Here is a 15,714-nt window from a genome sequence, read left to right on the forward strand (position 1 = left end):
GGTGGGAATGTAAACTTGTTCAACCACTTTGGAAAGTAGTATGGAGGTTCCTCAAAAGACTCCACATAGAGCTACCCTATGACCCAGCAATCCCACTTTTGGGCATTTACCCAAATGATCACAAACAAGACCATACTAAAGCTACCAGTATGACTATGTTTATTGCAGCATTATTTATCATAGCTAAGATATGGACCCAACCCAGATGCCCCTCAGTAGATGAATGGAACAAGAAAATGTGGTAGATATACACAATGGAATTCTATGCCTCCATCAGAAAGAATGGCATCGCCCCATTTGTTAGGAAATGGAAAGACTTGGAGAAAATTATATTAAGTGAAGTAAGTCAGGCCCAAAGAAACATAGGTTCCATGGTTTCCCTTATTTGCAATTACTAGTATATGTCTGAGACAAGCAGAAACGGTCAGATAAGTTAATGCTAGGCAAAATGAACCCCAAGATAAGGATTCAAATGTTTTTTCTTTCTTGCGATTGTTTCTGACATATTTATAAGATGATTTCTTTGTTGCTTTGTATGTCCCTCCCCCATGGTATATCTCCTATTTTCACTGTATTTGATGTTGGTATAATTTGTGGAGGGGAAGGGAAAAAAATTGTTTAAATAGGAATACAGGTGGACCCATTGCAACAATGAGATGTACAAGACGTTGTGTTGAAAAATGAACTTTACAACTTTGGCTGGGGGGGGAGGGGAAATGGGAAGGGATGGAAAGGGGAACAAAGGAGGAGGCAACAATGCTTGATAAGAAATGAACTCATTACCTTGCCCATGTAATTATAACCCCTCTGCACAGTATTTTCACAATTAAAAAAAAAAAGAAAATTTAGAGTGATTAGGCCACTTAAAAAATAGCCTGCCATGGGCTGGGAAGGTGGCTCAGTGGTAGAGCGCTTGCCTTGCATACCTGAGGCCCTGGGTTTGATTCCTCAGCACCACATAAGCAAAAAGAAAAAGCCGGAAGTGGCGCTATGGTTCAAGTGGTAGAGCGCTAGCCTTGAGCTGAAAAGCTGAGGGACAGCATCCAGGCCCAGAGTTCAGACCCCACGACCAGACTCAAAAAAATATATACATATACATATATATATATATATACATATATCCTGCCAAATTAATTTTTCTCTGCCAATAATTATTTATGAAATTTCTTATTCATTACCGGTCTGATCTTTGTGAGGAAGAATAAAAGGCTTAACACATAGTCTCTAACTATGAAAGTATACTCCAATGTTTTCATAGATGTGAACATTGACTAGCTGGCTTTCTTATTTTCAGTATAACTCTGCCACTTACAAATTCCAGTTCTACACTCCCTCTCGCACTAGTAGGTCATCTCATCATCATTTAAGTGAGTGCATAAAAATAACCACTTGGAGATCTGAGAGGATTTATAATTTTTTAAATATGTATTTAAAATAATATGGGGAGGTATTTTAATTATCTTATGCTCTAGGTTAGGATCTTCAAACACTGCTTATCTGTAAAACTGCTGTTTATTTCAGTAACACTCACCTGGGCCCCTCCACGTTTAATATGGCATTCTTCCTATCTTCCTAAAAGTATTGTCTACCTCAGTTGGCCTAGTTTTTAAGCAATATCAACATATATTTAAATAAACATAATTCCCTAAAATGCAGGGAGTAAGTCAAACCAGGTCAATCTCCTGATTAAAGTATCTTATAGGGAATGTGAAGTCATTTGGGGACCTGCACAATGTGCTACATTGTTAATTCATTTCTTCATTTTAAACAACCCTACTTCATACTAGCTTACTGTAGATCTCTTGGAAAGTCCACAGTAGCATATTTGAAATATCAGGCATTTTTCTTTAAAAACATCTGGGATTCTCTTCAAGTGCTGGTAACTGAGGTTTATGTGCTGGTGTGTCTATGTGGGTAAGAGATATTTACAGATATTGGATTTGCTTAAAAAAACATAATGTTTGTGCCTCTTGCTATAATCTTTGTAGGCTCATGGTGAAGACATTTTCTCTGAGCTTCTGCTAAGCACATTTCTGTGATGCCACATAGTCTAGGTTTTTAAAAAATAAAAATAAAAAACAGCTTCTCAGAAACCACATAATTATTCCCAGTATCTTCTGTTGTATTGTGTTGCCTTGCTCTTACCATATCATCTAAGCTACCAGTAATCTATTTGTTTCTAGAATTTACTTGGAACACACAACTTGGGAAGTGTTTACTATGAGCCCATTAAAGACCGGCATGGAAACATGCTCATTGTCACCATCAGAGAGGTGGAGATGCTTTACTCCTTTTTTAATGGCAAGTGGATGCAGATCTCAAAACTGCAAAGCCAGAGGAAGTCTCTATCAACACCAGAAGAACCAACAGCCTTAGACATTTTGCTGATTACTATCCAGGCAAGTAGGGGCTTCTTTTCTACTTTTCTGATATATTTGAGCTTCCACAGTTACTGAAGCGCTGTAAAATACACCAAGAGTCACTGACATCTGCAGTGATGAGGGAGCGATAGGTTATCACTATGATTCTATACACAGGAGAGATGCTGAAGCTTATTTTTATTTACCCCTCTCTAGATGTGAAACTTACCAAGCAATGTAAAATAGCAGTCACTTTGTCCTCTGAAAATTCCCTTACCAATAATGAACTAATAAAAAACACTAATAATAATTGAGTAGGAAACAGAGTGTAACCACAACATTCAATCAGTACCCGAATGGACAATACTAATAGTAGTCTGTGCATGTGTGTGTGCGTGTACATATTACATATGACACTGAGAAAAAACACAAATTTCCTCTTGCTTTGTTATAGATTATTCTCTTGGGACAGATGGCTTGATTAAGTCAATTTTAGGAATGAAATAACTGGAGCTAGAAGAGGTTAAAGGATGCAGGACTATATGTAGAGACAAATTTGGTGAAGTTAATGAAGCTTCAGTGCCATGAATTTCTTCATTTGCACAAGCCCTTTTGAGACCCTGATCACATCCTAGTAATTACACATTGATGTTTTTGTTCTTTTTTTATTAATAAGTTTTTTTATTGTGAAAATACCATACAGAGGGGTTAAAATTACATGAGCAAGGTAATGAGCATTGTTGTCTCCTCCTTTGTTTCCCCTTACCATCCATGCCCTCCCAGCTCGCGCCCCCCTCCCTTCCCGCCCCCCTATTTCCCTCCCCCCCTCAAAGTTGTAAAGTTCGTTTTTCGACATAGCATCTTGTACATTTCATTGTTGAAATGGGTCTTTTTTAAAAGAATAAAACAGAAGCTATAGAATGTGTCCCTAGATACATAGAAAATGGCAAAACTGAAATTTCAACTCAGTCTTCTAATTGGAAGCACTTATCTTTCTACTCTGTGACATCACATCCTGTGGGATGAGTACTGAATAGCCACGGAAATTCAAAACCCAAGTAGCTTAGATGCAGACTTGGAATGGATGACAGCACAGGCCCCAAGCAGCCCCTTCCTCTCTCCCTTCCTGTTTGCCTTCCTTTATTTTTCCCTCTTTCCCTCCCTTTTTCTGTCCTTCCCTCTCTTCCCTCGTTAACCTAGTAGTCAATGAATTATATAGAACTTTCCTGTTAGGTGGATAAAAGGACAAAAACATTCACATTGAGCCCCATGCAACCAATGAAATATATCTATAAGAAAGTCCATTTGGAGTAACACAGAAGGAAGGGCTCAGTCACACATGAACATTGAAAATCCAAGCCTCAGCCCCAGTAGCTATTCATGGTCACCTTAAACAGCTACTTTACTTTCAGTCTTACTTTATTCCTAACTGAGGAGTGTCTAGTGGAATAATCTCACCTGTTCATTATTCACACCGGCTGAAACCAAGACAAAGTCCAACACAGCAAAGTTAAGCTAATTGGTCAAAGCCAATGCCTCTGGATTTGATTTTATGGAATCTGGGTTCATAGAAAATTGATAGACCATACGTGCATGTGTGAATAAGGTGGGGGCAGGGAACACAGACACATTCGTGCCTCCCTTCTTCACCTTTTATAAGCAAGTGCTAAAAGAAACATTTTAAAAATCATAATAAATTGAGCTTTTACAGGGTGACTAATACACTAATCCCCTATAGGGATAAACTGGGGTCTGTGCTACCTTTTCTCCTAGGAACACAGCAGGCCCCAGCATGATATAATACCTGGTTTCTCCTAGACTTATTACATTAAAAATGTGTTACAGGTGCAGAAAAATTCCAATCTGGTGAAAGGTTGTTAGAGGAGACCAAAAATAGAGGCAGGATCAGGTTTCCACACAGATCCAAGTGGAAAATTTACCCCCGCTGACTGGCACATTCCTGCTTGATGTCATTCCCACCCACCCCCACTCTCCTTCCCCTTCCCCTACTTTGTCTCTCTCCCCACTTTCTCATATAGGTGTTACACTAGAGCAGAAATAAGGAATAAAACTCCTAGGACTGGTATCCCATCACTCCTAGACGTAAGATTTAATTATGTCACAAGTTGGCTCTATCAACTCAGCATACTGGTTGAGACAAGTCTTTCTTTTTCTTTCTTTTTTTTTCCATTGTGCCAGCCCTATGGCTCGAACTCAGGGCCTTAGCACCATCCCTGAACATTTTTCCTCAAAGCTAATGCTCAACCACTTGAGCCACAGCCCAACTTTCAGCTTTTTTTGGTAGTTAATTAGAGTTTCACAGACTTTCCTGCCCACAATCCTCAGATCTCAGCCTACTAAATAACTAGTATTACAGGCATGAGCCACAAGTGCCTGGCTGAAACAAGTTTTAATGGTAGGTAAAGCATGCTATGTAATTTCCACAACAGCAGGCCACAGATGTTCTCTTAGAGGACTGCAATGAAGATCCAAGTATCCTAATAGAAGCCTGAGGCTCTTCCTGCTATCTCACAATATACTATAGGGTACCCATTTGCAAAGAGGTCAGTTGAATATAATTCCTGATTCACCCATTCTGGTTGTGTTGTGACTACAACAAGATACTTATTTCTTTGCCCCTTGTATCTCTTCCTCTGCAGAAAACCCTACTTCATGGGGCTCTGATGAGAATTAAATGAATTAACATATAAAGCATTAGAAGAGAAAAAAGCAAATCAGTATTAGTGATTTTCATTATTGCTTCACTTAGAAGGATCCAAGCAACATTAGGCTCCCTTCCGGACACATGCAATCCATCTCTTTATCCCTATTCTCCCAGGAGACCTCTACTGCTGGCCATTCATCCCTTAGGGTATTCCATCACTCAACTACCTTGTACAAAAAAATTATATACATACATACATATATATATATATATATGGGGCAATAGAGTACATTGTGATATGAATGGAAATGGCAAAATGAAAACTCCCCTTGAACAACTTATTATGCTAATTAAATTTTTAACTGAAAAAGTAAAAATAAAAGTTGCACTGCCATAGCCAAGCATAAGACAGAAGCCTCCCAGCATTCATGTTGTTGAGGCAGGAAGATGACAAGTTCCAGGACAGCTTTAGCTATCACAGACCCTGTCTCAAATTAATTATAAAAAGGGGGAAGGGTAGGAATAGAAAGGTTGTATAAAAACAGAGTTTTCAGAAAAGGTAAAGGTTGAAAAAAAACTTAGCCTTAACTAATTTAGTAATAGGGCCCCAGCAAAACTGCAGTATCTACCCCCCCTCAAATTCCTAGCCTTCTCAAATCCTACACCTTTCAAAAATGGTCTCTCTCATATATGTATATGAGGAAGAGAAAAATGTATCTCATGCTTGCCTAGGAAGTAAAAGATACTATGGACAAATTAGAATCCCTCTGAGCAAACTAACTGGCAATAAGGATACTCCCAATATGCAGACCCCTCCTGAATGCTGGCTTATTCTACTTCTGATCTTTGGAGTCACTTCAATAACTGGATACTTCACATGTGAAGTGTTTAATGGAAGATTAATTTTTCACACGTGAATGATATACTCTGTAAAAATTTTCTCATGTCTCATATTATTTGATTCTCTTGAAAAATTAGCAAGATTAAGTAATTCTTTTATGTCCAATTCACATATGAAAGCATGGATTTCAAGGATATAACTTGACAAAGTCCTATTCGCCAAAAAAAAAAAAAAAAAAATCTGCTAGACAAGCACTAGTCCCACATCTCCTGGCAACTAGTCTGGTGCCTTCCCATTATAACATGCTGCTTTACTCACTTTCCCCCATTTTCTCTGTCTCCTTTCTTACAAGTATGTCCTGGAGAAGCTGTGGTGATTCTTGCCTTCTCTGTCTTCCCATTTCTGTATTCTTTGCCACTTCCAGATACTTAATATCTTCTTATACACTAAGTGCCCAAGACCTCTTCTGCCATTTGTGCTTTTTGTTTGGGGTTGTATTTTCTGCATTTGATTGTTTGTTATACACTCCTACTCCTTCTACCCTCAAGAAGCATCTAACCCAGATATCTAAAACTATAGGAAGCCAGGTACTTGTGGTTAACACCTTGATACTCTGGAGTTTGAGATCTGAGAATCGTGACTCAAAGCAAACTCAGTGTGACCCAAAGCCAGCTCAGACTGTAAAATCTGTGAGACTCTTACCTTTGATAACCACCAAAAAGCTGAAGTGGATCTGGCTCAAATGCTGGAGTGTCAACCTTGAGTGGAAAAAGCTAAGGGCAACACCCAGTACTTCTACTAAATAAATAAATAAATAAATAAACTATCGGAATCAGAATTGAACTTAAGAATTAACTGAGTTCAATCAAAAATGAATTCACAAATATTCACATAAACATGAGTCATAATTACTAAAGAGTAGAAAAGGCCTAAATGTCTAACAACTGATGAACATTTGAACAAAAGGTAATATATGTAAGTATATAATGTAGTGTGTATATATATATATATATATATATATATATACATACACACATATATATATAATGGAATCTTATTCAGCCATAAAGTAAAATGTGATACATGCTACAAAATGTATGAACCTTGAAAACAATATGCTAAGCAAAAGAAGCACAACACAAAATGTCACATGTTGTGTGAGTCAACTCAGAGACTATAATCATTAATGAGCAAACCCAGAAAGAAAAAGTAAATCAATGGTTCTAAGAGTAAGAGGAGGAGAAATTAGCAAATGAGAGCTAATAAATGTGAGGTTTCTTTCTGGAGTACTGGAAATGGTCTGGAATTAGATACAAGTGATAGTTGCACAACATTATAAATATACTAAGAACCACTGCATTCACACTTTATGATGATGAATTTATATCTCAATTTCAAAAAGGAACAATAAGAACCAATAGTCCCTACAAAGAACCCTATTAAGCTTCAGCTAATTAGAGTAGAAAATATATTCCCAAACATAGACCCATTTTCTACTTATTATTTCACTTATTTCCACTTATTCTTACATATTCCATTTATTAAAGAGAAGTTGGAAATTCAGAGGTTATGACAAGTCTCTTTGTTTTTAAAAATTACAAAACAACTCAAAAATTTAAATTATTTGTAATATATATATTTTGGGGCCCACAAAGACCACTAGCCACCATTTTGTGACTTCTGCCATCACCACCAACCAGTTTCCATACTTCCTACAGCAAAACAAAAGTCCTGCAATTTACTAGAAAAGCAAATGCTATTGTTCCTTTAGCAAGCTCTTAAGAAAGCTGATGAAGGAAAACAGATTGAATATACCTTTCCTAGACACTAACATAGCAAATTCCCTCCCAGAAGCCCAGGCACAGACCCTACCACCTGTAGGCCTTTAATTTCATATTTAATACATTTTTTAATACAAACTAGATTCCAGGAACTCTTCTAGGTTCTGTAGGAAGAAACAAATGTCAAGGTTCATGCTATCAAGAAGCTCAGTCAAGGGAGGGAGACAGACTTGTGAATTAATCAAGGTAATGCAAAACAGAATCAAACCAGAGCCTGATAGCAGTTCAAACAGTATACTATGGGAACATACAGCTATTAATAGCTATAAAGCAGTTATTAATTAATTCTGTCTGAAAGTATTAGGGAAGGTATTGCAGAAGAGATGACATATGGCTGAGCCATGAAGGTAAATTATAGGGTGGAAAAAAAAACAGCAAGTGAAAGGAGGGAGGATTTAAATAAATGGAATTAACAATAATTAATTAATAATAAATTAACTACAGGGCATGATGTTAAAAACAAGCAGGAACCAAAAAAAGTAGATCTCACCTTCCCTTGGGTCCACATGGACCTTACCCAATATTATTCATTATTATTATATCTAGCTTACGTGTTTCTTCTACACATTAATTACAAGTCCTATGAAGGGAAAAATCATGTCATATTCATCTGATGTAATTAACAATGCCTAATGTGCTGGGTACTGGTGTTCATGCCTGAAATCCCAGCTACTCAAGAAGCTGAGATCTAAGGATCATGGTTCAAAGCAAGCCTGGGCAGGAAAGATTGGGAAAGAAACTCTGGGCAGGAAAGCCTGGGCAAGAAAAAGTGTGATTCTTATCTCCAATTAACAACGAAAAAAGCCAGAACTGGAGTTGTGGCTTAAATGGTAGTGTTAGTCTTGAGCAAAGAAGTCAGGAACAGTACCCAGTCCCTGATTTTGACCTCCAAGAACAGCACAAACAAACAAGAATGTGTTATGTGTAGTAGCTGCTCAGAAAAAGTAGGTACAATGAGTGAATTTATTAGCGAACAATCAAAACAGGGATTAGGATATGTGTAGGTCAAGAAAAATCACCCATTAGGTCTGGAGATAGGAGACTTAATAGGCTGTAATATGTACAGGATGTAGATTAGAGGTTATGTGTAGTGATACACAGACCTAAAAGTATCAATTTGAAGGCCTTTAAGTATACTTTAGATTATATGAATGAGAAAGCTTCTTCCTCCTCCTGTGATTTTTCACACTCCAAAAACCTTCTAACTAATGATAAATGACGGTCAAGACAAGAAAATATATAATAAATGCTCAGCAATAGTCTTTTAAAAGACTGAATAAAAACTATCAGGATGGTGTTGGTTTTCACAAAACCACAGTATGTTCCTAACTCCCATTCTATTTGTGGCCATTACTGACCCCTGCATATTTTTCACTTATACCCTTCCCATCCTATATTTGTACTCTCTCCAGTTTAGGTCTTTAAAAGCATCTATTCTTATTAAATTTCAACCCTAATTATGATAGGCTTAGTTTTCCAATGCACTAGGTCATTCATAGCCTTATTACTATATTCCAGAAAAGTAAACCATACCAAATTTAGGGTCCACAAATTTGATACACACATTCTTAGTTTTCTTTGTCCAGAATGCCAATAAACAAGTTAAACAGACTAGCCCTAAGGACCAATCACTACTGGGCCATCACTCAATCTGTCTGTGATTCCCAGACCACCTTCATTATGCACAAATCTTCAAGCCAGATATTCAGCTTGCTACAGTAATTCAGTTCTACTTTTTCCACGTTATCTAGTGAAACAGATTACACTGAAGACCTCTCCCTGGTCTGTGGATCCAATTTTGCTGCTGTCAGATATTAAAAGTGTCTGCATGATACTCTTTACAAAACCATGTGGACTTCCCTTTAATGTGTCAGGATTCCCTGGGTGACTTAAAATTGATGTTTTTTTCTCATTTTTCCCTAAGATCAATAAGTTGGGATTTTTAATTACTAGAATCATTCTGTATAGAAGCAGGGAAAATCCTTTCTGTTTCAAAGACAGGCATATTTGCCCTTTCCTAGTCTTTAGGGACTTGCCCAGTTCTTCATGACTTCCCAAAAATAATGACCTATGGATCTATAGCCACATCTGCTAATTCTCCTAGGATACCTATCTTCAAATTTTGCTAATCAAAATCCTTCTTTTTTCCTTACCACATGAACCATCTCTCCCTTTGGTTATTTCCCAAAACACTATCTTGACTGAACTTCTTCCAGTAATGACTTACCTATGATATGTTCTAAGGAGACCTTATAGAAGACATAAATATTAGTAAGAATCTCTTCCTTCTTGATAACATTTTTCTATTTTTAATTTTTGCCAAATGTCTTTCAAAAGGTTAGACTTCACTTTTCTATACACATTACTTGTATCTTCTATCCAATTATGACTTTTCTCATTTTGTAACTTCTGATATTCCTCTATTCTAAGATCTGACCTGATTCGTACACATTATATACCTATCTTATACAAACTATTTTTATAAAGGCAAAAAATTGTATTTTGTATAAAAGAACTCAAAGCAATAAGAAAAACAGCCTTACCATTAATTTCATAGTCCAGTTCAAGGACAGAACAGAAGAGCTGAGCATATAGCTCAGTGGTAGAGCACTTGCCTAGCATGTGCAAGGCCTTTGGCTTACCCTCCAGCTAAGACAGGGATAAGGGAAAGAAACAGATACAGACAGACAAGAGACCAAAACATAAAGAGAAAGCAGAAAAGAAAAATATAAAACAAATATTCCTTCTACTAGAGGCTATACTGTCTATTAAAATATGCTGAGGTCATACATTTACCAATCTGTTTATTTCACCTTCTACAACAGTAGGGCTCATATCATGTTTATCTGAAACCTGAATGTTTCCCATAGTGCTAGATATATCACAGAAACTCAGTACTGTTTAACAAAGGACAGAATATAGGAGACCGGATACAGAATATGCTAGATGGTACAGATGATTAGTTCTACAGAGGAGGGATAATTCCTTCAGATATAGTGGCCCAAGAAGGCTCATATATTCCTTTTCCTTTCAGAACACTGAATACTTGTTTTTGCTTTACTTCTTGCCTGCTCTATATTTATTGGAGAGTTGGTTCCCTTCATTTCATTCTTTAAAATACTTATTAATATTATGAATGAAAAACATAGATGTACTTAGAACATACAGTGATTTTTATATGGTATATACTGTAGAAAATTAAATCAAGATAACATTTCTAACACCTAGTCTACTTGTCATTTTTGTGAAGACACATTTGAAATTTATTCATAATTATTAAACACTTTCCAAAAATCAGGCTAAACTCTAGCCTACAGGAAACTTCCCCTTCTAATCGGTACCTGATTCATCATTCCTTTATTTCCCACCCCATACTGCCCAAAGGTTTTAAGGTCTAATGTACTAATATAGGAAGTGGATAGGGTAAGAGTGGCTCTATTTTCCAATTATTCGTTGTTATCTGAGTCCCTGCAGTTGTACCGAAAGGCAAAAGTCATAATCCAAATAGTTACTAGAGAACTGATCATATATAAAACAAGATTTCTTTCAACATTTCATTCTGATTAACTTAATTGGCACTCCCTATTATACTAACAATTTCATTCAATTTCTGCGGATTGTGTCATATTTTGATGTGACAATAAAATTTCAGTACTATTTCACTACATGGCAAAATAAATAAATAGAGTTTTAGAAAATTAAAGACGACAGATGATGTAGAGACCTAATCAACTCAGTGCAAAGCCACTGACAATTGAGATTTTAGAAATGGCAGACCAATTAATGATTGAAATAACTGAAGAGCAGCATACAATAAACAAGAACTTCATATAAACATTACTTGAATATCAAAATTTTTTTAATGTTCCAGGACAAAAATATGCCTTCAAATGCTTTTGAAAAACCTTATCCTCTTCATGATGACATTGCAAAAGTCAAATATGAAGACTATCACCAGCTATCATATAATTTATTCTTAAACAATTCAGCCAAAGATAAGTTTTGACTCTTTCAGTTCATTCTCTAAACTAGTAAATAGTTATAACTAAATTTAAATGTTAATAAGATCAAAAGACTCTGTTGAGGCTTTTTTTTAATTTTTAAGCTAAAAACATCAATCAGGCCTTTCTTCTTTTTAATACATTTTTATTGTAAAAATACTGTACAGAGGGGTTACAGTTACATGAGCAAAGTAATGAGTACATTTCCTATCAAGCATTGTTACTTCTTCTTTTGTTCTTCCCCTCAGGCCTTTCTCAACTACTTAAAATTTTGACTTATAAATGGTTGCATTTAAAATGGGCTTTTTCATTTTAATTATTCTGAAATTATGGAGTCCTGTGTATAGTCAACTATCAATTGAGCAACTGTCTTCTCCCATCTAAAGATGGAAATTATCTAAAGGAGGGAAATTATGAATCCTGTCTTTTATTATTTGCCTCTACCATCAGCAGACTATTCCCAATCACATCCCACAAAACTTATCCTTAGTACAGAAGTATGAGAAAAACTACCATGCAAAATATGTATCAAGACTGATTGCCTGGTTTGGAAGAAAATTCTTCTGAAGGCTAGTTATGACATCAACACTTGCCCAGCATTCATGACAATACCTGAGGTTTCTTACCTAATTTGTCATAGCTCCTTTGCATAACCGGTCCAACATTTTTTGCAAGGTGTTTATTTAATTTTGTTTCATCCTACAGGACATTCTCTCCTATTACAAAAGGAGTCATCAGCGTCTATCTCCTGGATTATATCTAGGTTACCTAAAGCTATGTAGCTCTGTGGATCAGATCAAAGTCCTTGTGACCCAAAAGCTACCCAACATTCTCTGCCATGTGAAGGTCCGGGAAAACAATAACATTTCCAAGTAAGTTGTCCAGTGTTGGGATTTCCCAACAACAGCTGAGTGACCATCTGATATGAAGAAAAGTGAAGTTTTACTTGCTACTGTAGTTTCTGTGGCAGGACGTCTCACAGCACATTGGAACAGTGGCAAAGCTGAACTTTAGGATTAGATAAGAAAAGCAGTATTGATCTGCAGGCAAGGCAAATCCATTAAAAGGGCACTATCCTTTCCCATCCTCTTAGTGCAACCTTTGAAACTCAAGTGGTTAATGAACAGATGACCTTTATTTCCCATATCATTATTCCTAATTTAAAATAACTACACATTTCATTGTTCTTTGTGTATAATGTCACCTGTTGAAATGGGATTGGGGAGAACTATCAATCTTCCTGATCTTAAAGGCCTCCCACCCAGGTCTCTTTTTCCCTAGTTCTAACCTTCCAGCCTGAGAGCCTTATATGTTTCTTACATAAAAGAAAGTAACAAGGCCTTGGCTTCTGGAAGTTTGCTCCATGGTTTGGCAGTTGTGGAAGATAGTTAGCTTTGGGAAAGTTGCCCAATCTTGATAATCTGGCTCAACTTTACAACCCTAACAACAAGCCTCTGAAAGTCTTCTATTATGAACTGAATTGTGCTCAACATGAAAAGAAAGAAAAGAAAAAAGAACATGGAATAAAATAAAACTCTAGATTTCTTCAGGCTTTGACAGTCAAACTAGATTCTAAAATTCTAGTTACACCTATGGATTTTTATAACTAAAGGAGACTCTAATTGGCTTATTTAAAATTTAGTCCCTAAGCCAGGTGTCATTGGCTCTCACCTGTAATCCTAGCTCCTCAGGATGGTGAGATCTGTGGATTGTGGCTTAAGCCAGTCATGGCAGAAAAGTCTTTGTGACTCTTATTTCAATAATTAACCAGCAAAAAAGCCAAAAGTGGAGCTGTTGCTCAAGTGGTAGAACATTAGCTTTGAGCACTTCAAGCCCCAGTTCTGGCACGCACACACACACACACACACACACACACACACACACACACTAAAATGGTAAGACTTTATAATGTCTCACAAGGTTTATATGATCACAATGGAGAAGGAAATAATGATGTTGATGATCATCGCTCAGAAGAACTTACTGACCGCTCAGAAGAACTTACTGACCACCATATTTACTTTCACTTATCAACTAGACCTAGACTTTAAGTCTGCCATCTGGTGGTTGCTTCAACATTCAAAATTTGTTATACTCAGAGTCCTTAAAAGGTTACACGGTTCACTTGTGGGTTAGATTGACAACAATCATTTTCAAACATTTCTAAATTTGTGTCTTAAGGGCTTAGACTCTTAGCTTTTAGTGGTTATGCTAATAGATCTTTCCCAAAGATTCAAGGTTTGCACAAAAGATTTCAGCAGTGGTAGGTGTTTCATGGATTCTTACTGGTGATTTGTTTTCTAATTTGATTAGAGACTCTATTTTAGCAATGTTGTCCTTTAGATTTGGAAATGTATACATGTGTTAGTCATAAACCTCTCATTTAGTTCAGTATCAGTGATGAGAAAAAAGTAATAGTTTCAATCTTTTGTGAAACCAAATGTATACTCAGACCACTAAATGACTTTTTATTTTATTTTTTTCTTACTGAGGCAAAAGATAGGTTTTAGGTTTTAATATTTTATTTTAAGCTCAGGCCACAATCAATTTGGTGTTCTGACTCACAGATTTTAGCCCAAGCTGCTATGACCCTTCGGAAAGAGCCCTTGGAGCTGTTAGTGTGGGAACACAAGTCAGGACCTCCTCTTTTTCCATCACTAGGGAGGAGGGCTTGCCTTTCCTCTATAGTCTGCTCTTAAGAACACATTGCTACTCCCTGTAGAGTTTGAAGAACAAACTGGGCCAACTGTGTTTAGAGACTTGAGCTAAAATACCTGTGGAAACAATGCTGCCCAAGAGGCATTTACCTTGCTCTTTTCAAGTTCCTTTTGAAGAACAACCTTTGGGGGAACTAATCAGTTGTGCTTTCCTACCACCACCATTATTCTCCCTTCCCTTCTGTGTGACATTTGGAAAAGTTCATTAGGAAGAACTATAGAGCATGCAGAATAAAGACACAGATTAACTGATTTGGGAGGAGGATGGAAGCAGTGATGTGTGTCCTCTAGTTCCTTTTATTGAAATTGTCTGTGTTCCTGTTTGTGATTTTCCTCAAGCTTTTGGAAGGGGAAAGAAACCAAAATAGTCCCCATGATTACAACAGGGCAGAGTTGAAATGTGCCATGTGGTTTGTTGTCTGAGTTGGATCAGAATCCTGTGGTTACCCAACTGCAGAATTAACCAGCAGATGCCCCTGTGGTAAAAATGTAGACTCTAAGAAGTTGCAGAAGATCTACAGGAGAAGAATAAGGACAGTCAGGAAATTATTACAAATACTCGAAAGCTTCAATCTCAAAAACTGATCCATACAAATCAGATCTATTGTTCTTAGGTATATGTGCTTTGCTAGGTAAAGTAAAAAGTAACCTTAATTAGAAATGCCTTGTTTAAAATTCCATTTAGATTGAAAACCCCATTTGAATTTCATGAATTAAATTGATTTTTAACCTTCAAAAATTGGTCATCTAGGTTCTGGACCTTTACATTTAGAAAGTTCTGAGCTATATTCTGAACTTTTGTTATATTTCTAATTTTAACTTGACTCAACTTACAGAGAGGAGTGGGAATGGATCCAAAAGCTTTCTGGCTCTGAATCTATGGAAAGTGTGGATCATACTTCTGACTGCCCCATGCAATTGTTCTTCTATGAGCTCCAGATGGCAGTGAAGGCTCTCCTTAAGCAGATCAATATACCTCTACACCAGGTACTAGACCTTACCATTTTTATCTTCTTTTTATGGAGCACAGAAACTGTATTGTAGGGTAAAACTTACTCAAGAGGCATATGTGCAAGTTTGTTTTCATTTATTTAAATACCACTCTGCATGTACATGCACATTATGAATTTAATGCCTCCAAGTAGACCCAGCTGCACTTCTGCTTCTTTTCTCTAGCTACTTTGTGCTGGCCTTTTTAAGTTTTCCAGATCCCATTATACTGATCAACCAAGATAAAATCATCTAATATACTTCAAAAGACAACAAGGCTCAATCTCAGAATCATGAAG

The 15,714-nt window shown here is 36.7% G+C and overlaps 1 protein-coding gene across 1 annotated transcript in view; it reads left to right on the forward strand.

The window, feature by feature from the left end:
* Nucleotides 1-15,714, forward strand: part of Ankfn1 (ankyrin repeat and fibronectin type III domain containing 1) — a 154,112-nt gene that overhangs the window by 102,432 nt on the left and 35,966 nt on the right. Inside the window, exons 12-14 of the mRNA XM_042674067.1 lie at nt 2,184-2,399; nt 12,414-12,580; nt 15,262-15,412. Coding sequence (XP_042530001.1) covers nt 2,184-2,399; nt 12,414-12,580; nt 15,262-15,412 — 534 coding nt within the window. The remainder of the gene's footprint in view (nt 1-2,183; nt 2,400-12,413; nt 12,581-15,261; nt 15,413-15,714) is intronic.

This window comes from Dipodomys spectabilis, unplaced genomic scaffold (genome assembly GCF_019054845.1).
Source record: "Dipodomys spectabilis isolate Male_0828 unplaced genomic scaffold, ASM1905484v1 ptg000018l, whole genome shotgun sequence".
Taxonomy (NCBI): Eukaryota; Metazoa; Chordata; class Mammalia; order Rodentia; family Heteromyidae; genus Dipodomys; species Dipodomys spectabilis.